The sequence below is a fragment of the Adelges cooleyi genome, unplaced genomic scaffold (assembly GCF_023614345.1).
Source record: "Adelges cooleyi isolate 19-005CV unplaced genomic scaffold, UGA_ACOO_1.1 ACOO_flye_CR_arks_rails_tigmint_CR_PRNA_376, whole genome shotgun sequence".
In the NCBI taxonomy this organism is placed as follows: Eukaryota; Metazoa; Arthropoda; class Insecta; order Hemiptera; family Adelgidae; genus Adelges; species Adelges cooleyi.
The window spans coordinates 5,343,260-5,355,014 of record NW_026096053.1 but is presented as its reverse complement, the minus strand read 5'-3'; the positions used below and the strand labels follow the sequence as shown (position 1 = coordinate 5,355,014).

The 11,755-nt window shown below is 27.3% G+C and overlaps 2 protein-coding genes across 3 annotated transcripts; one reads left to right on the top strand and one right to left on the bottom strand.

Annotated features, from left to right (window-relative positions):
* The first annotated feature begins 4,774 nt into the window (after positions 1-4,774).
* LOC126840465 (G-protein-signaling modulator 2) lies at positions 4,775-8,794 on the top strand. Of its 2 annotated transcripts, none has more exons than XM_050576218.1 (12): positions 4,775-5,045; positions 5,111-5,343; positions 5,723-5,858; positions 5,963-6,105; positions 6,184-6,307; positions 6,382-6,497; positions 6,565-6,731; positions 6,953-7,050; positions 7,117-7,272; positions 7,518-7,595; positions 7,880-8,030; positions 8,096-8,794. In XM_050576218.1, exons 1-12 carry the CDS (start codon positions 5,022-5,024, stop codon positions 8,449-8,451), a joined length of 1,782 nt encoding a protein of 593 aa, XP_050432175.1. In that variant the 5' UTR covers positions 4,775-5,021; the 3' UTR covers positions 8,452-8,794. The 2 variants fall into 2 exon arrangements, with proteins under 2 accessions (XP_050432175.1, XP_050432176.1); XM_050576219.1 differs by having other exon boundaries at positions 4,929-5,045; positions 7,117-7,311; positions 8,096-8,793.
* Positions 8,795-9,109: 315 nt separating this feature from the next.
* LOC126840466 (surfeit locus protein 1) lies at positions 9,110-11,425 on the bottom strand. Its single transcript, XM_050576221.1, has 7 exons — positions 11,207-11,425; positions 11,003-11,104; positions 10,814-10,935; positions 10,544-10,741; positions 10,293-10,466; positions 9,854-9,997; positions 9,110-9,253 (listed from the first exon to the last, which is right to left on the bottom strand). Exons 1-7 carry the CDS (start codon positions 11,276-11,278, stop codon positions 9,178-9,180), a joined length of 888 nt encoding a protein of 295 aa, XP_050432178.1. The 5' UTR covers positions 11,279-11,425; the 3' UTR covers positions 9,110-9,177.
* Between the last annotated feature and the right edge of the window lie 330 nt (positions 11,426-11,755).

Sequence of the window (11,755 nt, the reverse complement as noted above, 5' to 3'; positions counted from 1 at the left end):
CAGTGTATATAAATATACTGGTATTATTTAAAAAAATTTTCCCTAAAATAAAGGTAACAACCAAGTACGGTTACAACTATACAACCACACATTTGCCTAGGTATATCTATTGTGTGTTACAACCGTGAATACAATTTTATAACAAAAAAATACATTTGAATAATTTATTTATAAATATAAATAAATTTATTTATATATTTCAATTTTCAATACCAAGCATTAAAAAATTAACAATCTCGGTTAAAATATCATGGACATTTCATACCAACTACTTAAAACCCCTAACCAGTAACCCCTGATAATAATCTTTTATTATTAAAATCGGGTTGCTACAGTTACCACGAATGTTGCATGCCACGACTTGTAGTTACTCCGACATTGCTTTATCAGTCATTTGCCACGAATATAATCTACTTCGAATATACAATTGCTACGATTAGACGGTTAGTCCGAATTTAACATACTCCGACATCGTAAAGTAATTAAATGAATCATACAACAGTTAACTCGATATTGTGATACCACGAAAGTATTTTACTTCGACTATACATGATAAGAATACTTGACCACCGGGCACCGACTATTCCGTGAATTCTATGATTGTATAATGAAAATATATTATATATTATTGTCAGTATTTGTATGTCTTAGATTTGGAACTCGTTTGGTGTACAAACAGGGAAATTACAAATAACTATTTAAATATAGTTGTCGCTAGAACTGTATTGTGGGCCGAATGAGTTAATTTCTGTAATGGGCCGAACACTGTCCATTCCGCAACTAAATCCAACTCTACACAAAAGTTTTTGACTAACTACTGATAAATTTAAAGACAGAATCGGGTTATTGTATCGGGTTATATTAAATTCATTAATTACGTTTTATAGTGTATTCTTTATTATTAATTGCACATTTTAATTTACAGTACATCTTTCTTTTAATTATTGGTTAAAAACCTTTGGCAAGGGCATTGTAAGGGTTATGTTTAATTAGATGACATACATAATTGAATACAGTAGGCTATACATTTGAAATAGAAAAGTTAATCAAAAAAGATAGAAGAATTTTATAAACAATTTTTTTTATACAAATAAGTAAATATTAACTAGGCACTATATCGCAACATAATGGATTAAGGGATACCAGAAAGGACCATGGCCCGCTCACCCAGGGCTCACAACATCATGGGATCTTTCAAGATCGAAAAAAGACAATTAACATAATTAACAACATTAAAATGTAGCTTTATCCCATTTAGTGATTAGATAGTGTAATTATTTTTTAAATATTCTGTCGAGGTTAGAGCAAACAAATTTTAAGCATAATATATATATTTGAGATTTTTAAAATCATTCATAATTATTACATTTTTAGTACTTAGAAAATATCATTAACGGCCGTTTATAGTAGTTTGGGTAAAATTTAAGTACAGTTTATCCTATAATTTTAATACTGGTTAGGATTATAAATATTTGGTTTATTTTTTTTTTTTGTCAAAACAGATAATTTTAATAATATTATTAATTTCTGAAAATAAAATGATTTTATTAGTCGTTTGCGTGTTACAATGTACGTGGCGGTGGCAATCACGTTGTATATGATTATGTATTTACTATTTATAATAATAATTCTATCAAAATTAAAATGAGAAATCTTACAGAATCTAAAATATATAGATTATAGAGAATTTTTATAGGTTATTATATCTACATATAATCTAATTTCTAAAACAAAAATTGTTGTAAACAAAAATGAATCACCGACGTACAATTAAAATATTATTAAATTGTTAATATTTTTAAATTTATTATTATAATATTCATTATTGAAAATAATAAGTATCAGTAAAATGTTATCATTTCTACAATCATTTATTTTGTAAATAACAAATTATTATAAAGAATATGCGTGTCCATGGAGATTCATTTTAATTTTATATTATGTTGTCTTTTGTAAAACTTACAAAATGTTACTTGGTATTGTTTTTTTTAACGCTCATACCAATTTTAATGGTGACCCCCCCCCCCCTAACAACCTAACGGGAGCCCCACTCCTCCATAAATCCGGCCCTGTGTTAAAATGTTAACAATACAAAATGCATAAATCACATTAAACCTACTAAAATTTGGTTAGGTCAGTCCTTGAATATGCTTTTATTTTGAATTATAACATAGTCTCCTTAGCAATCTGTAAAATCGATCCAGAAACTATTCCTATATTTTTTACTTTTTAAAGTTTTAAGAAAATAAAGCCAATTATTGAATCGTCTATAAAATACTATGTTGACAGAATTTAAATGATATATTTTTAAATATATCATATAAATAAATAACTATATCATAAATTATATAAATATAAGACTGTTCTGAAAAATGATGATTGGATTCATTTATTGTACTAAATATTAGTTTACGATTTTATACGCAATTTTACGTTTCTACACAACGACAAATTTATCTCGGTCCAGTAAACCGAATTATAACTCGTGTAATTCAATTCAAAATGTTGGCTTTTTGAGTGCTCTCAATAAGCACTTTAAACTTAGCTTATTTATTATTTACATTTTTTATTTATAGTCTTCTATTAACTCTACAAGTTTTTTATACTTATTTTATTTTTCTCTACAATTTTAGTTGTAATTGGTAAATCATTTGACAAGTTTATTTCATATTGTTGTACATATTTAAATAAATTATTGTAAAACTTGTTGTAAACAAATTGTAAATTGCCTCATTAGCGTAAATTTATTACTATTATAAATACATTATTGTTATTTTTATTAAAAAGATAAATTTTCAATATAGTGTTAAGGACAATTTTATCATTCGGCGGTAAAAATGTCGTTTATCTAATCTCGGTTTAAGATTAATCGGAGATTAAAAAAATTCTGAATTTATCAATCAAATTTAATCCTAGTTTAAGTAAAGTGGGTTTTATAAACAGAAGGTTTATTTATTAATAATTATAAATTAAAGTAAGTTACAACGTTAAAATAAAAATGTTGTTAACTTTATATTGGTAAATATCATCTGCTAGCGGTGCTTAATTAGACATACTTCCCAATGTTGGATTTTAATTTTTAATATATGTATGCATTTCTCGACAAATTGTCTAGGTTTTTTAGGAAGGCAATTTGCAATTTTCTCTTTTGAAGATCTCCAAAATTATTTTTTTGAAAATTCAATGATAATTTATTCCCGAATTACATTTGAATTTATTTTAGGCATAAAATTTTAAATCAAAAATGGGCTTCCTAAGAAACCCAGACAATTTGACAACAAATCCACACATACTTTAAAAATTAAAATCCAACATCGAGAAGTATGTCTAATTAAGCACCGCTAAAATGCATGAAAACTAGTTGTGCTCCGACCCCTTTAAGGGGTAGATTTACTAAACTCTCACAATGTATAGGGAAACACTTTATCAATGGGGTGGCGTTTTTATTTCTTTGATATTTATACTTAATATTTTTTTATAAAAAACACGCTGCGGTCCCCTTAATGTTATTTTAACTTTGAGTTACTTCTTGCTGAACAATTTTAAACTTGTTTTTACTCAGATGAATACATGCGAAAAAATCTTGGTCATCCCATATGGTTATGTGGTCAATTTTTGTCGACAATAAACAAGGTCTTCGAATTTCGTTGAAATATTGGTTTATAATATAACCTAAAAAATAAACTTCTGCGTCACTATTATGGTCGCTACTACTGCTACTAATCTAATTATTTCAGTCATCTAGAATTAAATATGCATACAATTTATATCAAACGTGTAGGTAATACAATATTTATAATTTAAGCATCCGTTTTGAATTGAATTGGTAGTTACATTGAAATAACTACCTACAATGTAACTGTTAATTCTATGTTTTGTTACATGCAATCATAAAGTATACCTCATCACTATAATTCGATAAAAGGTTTTAAGTGTGTAAAAGCAAGCAAATAACTAATAATAATATAGGAATATTATATTATAAAACAATAGATAGTAGATATTTCAGTAAAATTAAATATTACTTGATAATATTGATACTAATCTCAATTCTCAGTTTAAAGTTTTTAACTAACTATAATATGCTAACTAACTGTGATTAATATTCAGCTAAAATTTAACCGAAAGAGTCAAATAGATAAAGTCAATTTTTTAGTTTAACAACGATTAACATTAAATAAAGTTTAAATTATTTTAACAAGCAGTTGATAAAATGACCTTAAGTATACTATATTTGTATCGATAAAGTAACAGAGTGAATAAGTATTACAATTTTACAGTTTATCAATTTATTATTTATAGTTTTATATAAATTAGTTGTTGGGTCATGTCAGTGTAAATGGAATTTAAGGTCCATAAAATGTTTATCAATGTAAATGTCCTTTAAAATAGCGAAATCATAACATTAAGATTTTTTGATAAGTCATGTCGATGTAACTGGAATTCGAGGTAAATGTAATTCGAAGCAATAATTAAAAATGGAACTAGATGTAACTGTAAATCGTGGCATAAAAAAATTAACGAAAACATATTTTCGTTGTTAATGTATTCGAGTCAATTGTCGTCGAAGCAATTGTCATTCGTAACAAAAATGTCGGAGTAACATAACATCGTAGCACGCAACATTCGTGGTAACTGTGTTATCCCTTAAAATCTGTGACCATAACCCATATATCTCGAGAATGTTATCAATATAATATGTTTGTTATCGTCAATTTTCAATTGGTTAACGAATTGTTTACATCCTCAATTTTTAGTTTTGAAGTCCATAAGCATTCTCCATTCATCTGGAAATTATAAAGATAGTAATAATATGGTTAATTAAAGTTAGTAATTTATCCTATATTAAACAAGTTTCAAACAATTAAACGCATATTTTATGGTGTTACTTTTTATCTGATGCATAAACTGTTCTAATATCTACCTAGTTTTTATTTTTTTGTGTTTTACTATGTTATTTTCATCACTCTCTTAGTTATATAAGTGTCAACGCCTTAATTTTCTCAAATATTTTATTCGTTATGGCCGATAACTTGGAAGAACAAGTAAGTAAAATAAGTTGTTTTACAGTACTTTTCTACCCATTCAATAATTAAAATTTTTAATTTAGAATCCAAGAGATGCTGGCAATATGTGTTTGGAGTTGGCCCTAGAAGGTGAACGATTGTGTAAAGCTGGAGATTGTAGATCAGGGGTAGCGTTTTTTCAAGCCGCTGTTCAAGCAGGAACAAATGATTTGCGTACCCTCAGTGCCATTTATAGCCAATTGGGAAATGCTTATTTTTATTTGGCCGATTATCCAAAAGCATTACATTTTCATAAACTAGATTTAGCTTTAGCAAGGTATATACTATAAAGTACAATTCTGTGGCTTGGTGCAAGAAGGGCCAATGTCAGTCAAAATGTTGACAATATTATTTTATATGTTTATATAAAAAATGAAAATAAAAATGACAATAATCATATAAACAAATTTTATAAAAATGTTGACTTTTGGCTTTTCTTGCACCAAGCCACCAAATTTATTTTTTGCTATTACATTTTAATAAGACACATTTTTCACTTCTAAGTATGTAAATCATTAATCTATTAATAACACGTTAAAATAAGAATGTTTAGAATCACTTGTTATATTTGACAATAATGGAATGAATACCAAAATATAGTATTTTACTTAGTAACGCCGCTATTATTTTTTTGTTAATTTTATTTATATTTTTAGAACTTTAGGAGATAAGCCAGGTGAAGCTAAATCCAGTGGAAATCTTGGAAATACATTAAAAGTAATGGGAAATTTTGATGAAGCTATGATATGTTGTAAACGTCATTTAGAAATTGCTAGAGAACTTGGAGATAAAGTTAGTACTTATATAAATAGAAATAGAAATGTACATAGTTTATTATATTGTCTGTTATAATAATATGATTGCTATTTATTGTTTTTTAATTTTATTTTTAACAGTTAAGTGAAGGTAGAGCATTATATAATTTGGGTAATGTATATCATGCGAAAGGAAAGCATATCGGTAGAGTTGGTCAACAGGATCCTGGAGAATTTCCCGAAGAAGTTAAAGTTTGCATAGAACAAGCTGTTAAATACTATGAGTAAATTTAATTGAAATTCAATACACTTAATTATGTTTAAGTATATTTTTATTTATAAAATAAATGATTTATTTACAGAGAAAATTTGAAACTTATGAAAGAGCTAAATGATCGTGCAGCTGTTGGCCGAGCATGTGGTAATTTAGGTAATACTTATTATTTATTGGGTAACTTCAAAGAAGCTATTCAGTACCACGAAGAGGTAACACATTTATTAATATTATTTATATTTAGTTCTATCTCTAGTGTTAATTAAAAAACAATTTTTCTTATCAGAGATTAAAAATTGCACGAGAATTTGGTGATAAATCAGCTGAGAGAAGAGCCAATAGCAATTTAGGAAATTCCCATGTTTTTCTTGGAGAGTTCGAAGAAGCTGCTGATCATTATAAGTAAAATTATAACATAAAAATTAAAAAAATTAATATTGATTATTTAATAATAATATTTTTTTTTTAGGAGAACATTAGTGCTTGCTCAAGAATTAGAAGATCGAGCAGTAGAAGCTCAGGCATGTTATAGTCTTGGAAATACGTATACATTGTTGAGAGATTATAACACGGCAGTGGATTATCATTTGCGACACTTGGACATCGCACAAAAATTACATGATAGAATTGGTGAAGGTATAAATTCATTGATATAATATATTTTTGTTTAATAAGACTTATTATTATATTTAAGTATAGGTGGTGTACTGCAATGTATTTAATAATTTATATTTCTGGAAATTTCAAGGACGGCTGCAGCCTCCTCATCCCCTCCCCTAAATATGGCACTAGATTTATGAATTTTTATTATCTAATGATTTTTTCATTTATTGATCACAAAATTATTGTATGTGCAGGAAGAGCCTGTTGGAGTTTAGGAAATGTAAATTTGGCACTTGGGAATCATGAAAAAGCATTGTATTTTGCTTCAAAACATTTAGAAATTTCCAAAGAAGTAATTATTTGTTTATTATAAGTAATGTTATTAATTTAAAATTAATTCAATGATTTTAATTATTAGATTGGTGATACAGTTGGTCAGGCAACTGCACAAATCAATATAGTGGACATAAAGAAATCTTTGGGTATGTCAAATGGTCAGCTTTCACCCGAAAGCAAAGAATTGTTGGAAACTATTTCCAATACCCAACCATCACCTCAGTTACGACGTTATCGGGTGAGACGACAAAGCATGGAACAATTAGATTTACTTAAGGTAGTGCTTGCATGTTTATTTTTATTTTATGTTTATTTGCTAAACAATATGCATTACTGGCTTTTGTTTTGTTTATAATGTCCTGTTCATTTACTCGTCTGTTAATTGCACATTATGATCAATAACCAAGTAACAAGTGTACCAAATTTAAAATTATTATTTTTATAATATTAGTATACTAATAACTTTTTATTGTTTGGTTATAGTTAACTCCAGATAATAAAGGAAAGACTACAAATTCGAATGATAAAGTTTATCAATCTGGAACATCAGTAGCCAAAAAGGTATCTATTAGAAATATAGAGTGTGTATACATATTTTGTGTATACAAAAATAGAAAAAAAATTAATAAAAACACATCATTGTAAAAGCAATATATTTGCATTAATGCTTTAATATATACATGAAGACAAAACACATGAATTACTAGTAACTTCAAACTTAGATCAGTTAGCATTTTCATTAATTTAATCTTTTTTAAAATTTCAGCTTCTGAATTTGTGGTTTAGATTACTATTTTTATAATTTGTTTCATATTATGACTTATTAATAAACTTCCATAATTTAGAATGATAAAACAGAAGATGATCCATTCTTTGATTTGTTATCACGGTTCCAAGCTGGACGAATGGATGATCAGCGCTGCACTCTAGGTTCTTCCAGAAATTCAGAGGATAAAGAAAACCAAAATTTAAATAAACAACAAACTGCTCATATTGGTATTTATAAAAATGCATTTTTGACATATTTTTTTTATTGAAATAATGCCATATTTGATTTTAAGGTCTACACGCTGAAAGTCAAGATGATTTACTTGATATGATTGTTGGTATGCAAAGTAAACGTATGGATGAACAAAGAGTAGAATTGGAACAACTTCCTGGCATTGCTAAACCAGAAAACGAACAGCAGCCCGATGATAATTTCTTAGAATTGTTGATGCGATGTCAAGGAGAAAGATTAGAAGACCAACGCAGTGAGCTACCTGTGAGTACTATTAGTAGTGATGGTGAATCCCAACGGACACCAAATCGAGGTCCAACGGTACCAGATGAAGATTTCTTCACCCTTATCATGCGTTTACAATCAGGTCGGATGGAAGATCAACGAGCAAGTGTACCTATGTCTAAACGAAATTAAAAAAGGATTAAGATTTCGTTGCTTACAAATGTAATTACTTGTTAGATCAGGCAATTTTTATTAAATAACATTACAAACAAACAAATATAATGTGTTAAAATACCTAAAATTGTTATATATGTAACTATTTTTGGTACTGTTTTAACAATTTATTGTAATCTATAAAATATACTTATAGAATTTAAGTAAATGTTTATTGTAAAAATAATATTTTTATTTATTAGGTCTTAGGTTTTAATCAAAGATGAGATGTTAATTATATTTAGTACACCTAAAAATGTATGACCGAATATACTTTATTACAATCTATATTTTTAACAACTAAAATGTTCTATTATATTTTAAATACCTATTATCTAAGTAAATAAGAACTTGGGTATAAAAACAATTATTTAAAAAACCCAATGTAAAAATACAACATTTATAACTGTATTGATTAGTTAAAACAAAACAAATGTATGTAGTCCTTAAGTTATAAATTACAAATTACCTATATTTTATTTGATACACTATACAAATGACATTTTTTTTAAAATTTGTGTGTAAATTATTTTATTTTATTTCATATACCATTATATATATATTTTTTAATCTTGTAACACAATGATATACATATTTTAGAATCTCATATTTAAAATTTTACTAAATAATTCAACAATTTCAAATTCAAACATAGTGTTTATTTAATAAAACATTAAATATAGAAAAAACAGAACTACGATAATTTTATTTAATAACTGACTTTATTGCTTGAGAATATTTTGAATACCACATATACCCTGTAGCTGCTGCTAAACCATACCTGTAATTATACAATAACAGAAATTAAAATATACATACACTTACACATGCACCAATGGCAAAAAAAGTGGGAGAAAATTGGTGATCTGTGCATGTTGAAAGTATGAAGGGTAGTGGGTAGATGTTATGAATAAGACATAGAGGCATATGGAAAAGTCCATAAGGGAATGTGGAGAGATTTAGGCTGATCGACTACTTTTTTATGGGATGAGGCCAGTGGTGTAGTTCTAAGCAGCACTGAATTGAATTTATATATACTAAAGTGTAGTTCTAAGAGTGCATCTTATTTTGGTCTTTTTCGAATTTTCATGGTTTCTACCTCTTATTTGTCTCAATGTATAAGTGAAATTGGGATGAAGCAGAAATAAACAAGACAGTTCTAGTCATGTATTCCTCTTTAATATTAAAAGACAAAAAAAAAATATATGATATGATGGTCAAATGGGCTTACACTGTGTGTATCCACCTACTTTTCTATGTATGCATGTACTCATAATGAAAATTGTGTAAATTATCTAACTTAACAGAAAGAAATATGACTAGTTAGTTAAACTATTAAATTATTACACAAATGTATATTGTATTTGTATTTAGTATTTACCATGTAATAATATACGAAAGATGTTCGTTTCTTAATGAAATATTAGTTTGACCGCCAATTGGTCCACCAGGAACACTACTTTCGACAACTGCATCAATTAGAATAGGTTTAGAGTCAACAAGTTGTGACATAGCATCCAAATCTCTATCGATTTAAAAAAAAAACATAGAACAATGTTAATTAAAAACTTAAAAATAAATGTATTATGCATCGTCATGACTACTTTTATAGAGAGATGAAAAACATTGAATATTTATCAATTAAACAGTATTAATGTTTTTTACAAAATAATGTAATAATCATGAAATCACAATTATGGAGTTGGGACAACTGCAAATTAGGGCAACAATATGTACAAGTTTACAGTAGTAATACTGATTAGTAATAATCAGACAGAGTAACTTTTGTAGCATACTGAACACCTTTAATACTTAGTTACCTGTAGGAAAAAAATCGAGAATCAGAAATATTTTTGGCCACAAACTGCGGCCTAGGTTCATTTAAACGAACAACACCTTCTAATTCAACTTCCCCTGAAATCTGACCAGATTTACGTGATGCAGGACTTTTATTCTGCATTGACACCCAACCACGATTCACTAAAATTGTTAAACTAAAAAGAATAAAATGCGTTATTAAAAAAAAAACACTTAACTAAATAATAGATAACGAGTATAGAAAAAACTTTACGGTTTATCAGAGAGCTTAAATGGTGTAACAATGTAATAACCACTTTGCGTGTAACCAGATCCAGAAAATAGGCCATTTCCACTGTTAGAACCACCGTCCGACAGACAAGATCTTGGTCCTAAGTATAGTTCTTTCGAATGGTTGAACTCACCTCTCACTTTTACTCTTTGGTACTCAAGATTTTTAATATCTTCTAGACTATGAAAATTATATAGGTTATACACGAAACAAATAATATACCTTGATTTTCATGGTAAAAAATTGTATTACTTTTCTGGGAAATCAATAGCTGGCAAAGTTGTTTTAGTTTTAAGCTCGTTCATAAGTTCTTCTTTCCATTTTTTTCTACCAACTTGCCAAGTACCCAATCCCAATGCGGATATTGGAACCACCTTATAAATATAATTCATTAAACACTAATTATATAAAACACAGTACTAAGTCAATTTATAACCTTACTAATAAAATCCAGCCAATATCGGTACTATCTTTCTTTCTTCTACTAAATGATTTCAGCTCAATAGATTTTGTAGTTGTACTACTTCTTAAAGAAATCATATTCTAACAAACAATTAAAATTACTAAATATCAAATAGAAAAAGTATTATACTAAGCTAACTATGTGAAAAATTAAACTTAATTTATTAAAAAAAAAATACATACTCTTAAAATTCTCGTTGTACATTTCCTACTGCAAACATTCAGAAAATATTTCCCATTTGCCAATTTAAACATATTTTGCTATTTTGTTAAATATAAATAGAATAATAAAAAACAATACAAACTAAATGTTTGATACCTAAAAATATTTCTTTTAATTTTTACAAATTACTAATGACTAATACAATAATACAATTAATTATTAAATAATGAATAATAAATATTTTTTTTTATTTTTTAAGTTTGGTAAATGGAAAATGTTAAATCATTATGGATATTGCATCAAAACAAAATATAAACAGGTAGTGTCAAGAAATTGGGTAATAGTTTTGTTCAAAATGGCTGCTGGTTATTGCAGTGGTAACATACCATTTTTTGAACATACCATTAAATATATGAAAATAATATTTAATCAACGAATATACCTATATGCCTATTTGATAAAACGAGCAATCATTTTGTGGTTATTTTGTTGTTGCTTACTTACCTATCGTTTGAACTGCAAGCTTGTATAACAACCTCCAACAATGTTGATTTTGCCTCCAGTTAATC

Excerpts from the sequence above, each read along its gene's own strand:
- LOC126840465 (XM_050576219.1), top strand. The coding sequence starts at position 5,022 with ATGGCCGATAACTTGGAAGAACAA. Across the intron at positions 6,732-6,952 it reads ACATGATAGAATTGGTGAAG|GAAGAGCCTGTTGGAGTTTA; the intron begins GTATAAATTCAT and ends TTGTATGTGCAG. Across the intron at positions 7,596-7,879 it reads GAACATCAGTAGCCAAAAAG|AATGATAAAACAGAAGATGA; the intron begins GTATCTATTAGA and ends TCCATAATTTAG.
- LOC126840466 (XM_050576221.1), bottom strand. The coding sequence starts at position 11,278 with ATGTTTAAATTGGCAAATGGGAAATATTTTCTGAATGTTTGCAGTAGG. Across the intron at positions 11,105-11,206 it reads GTACAACGAGAATTTTAAGA|AATATGATTTCTTTAAGAAG; the intron begins GTATGTATTTTT and ends ATTGTTTGTTAG. Across the intron at positions 10,467-10,543 it reads TTTAAGCTCTCTGATAAACC|TTTAACAATTTTAGTGAATC; the intron begins GTAAAGTTTTTT and ends TATTCTTTTTAG.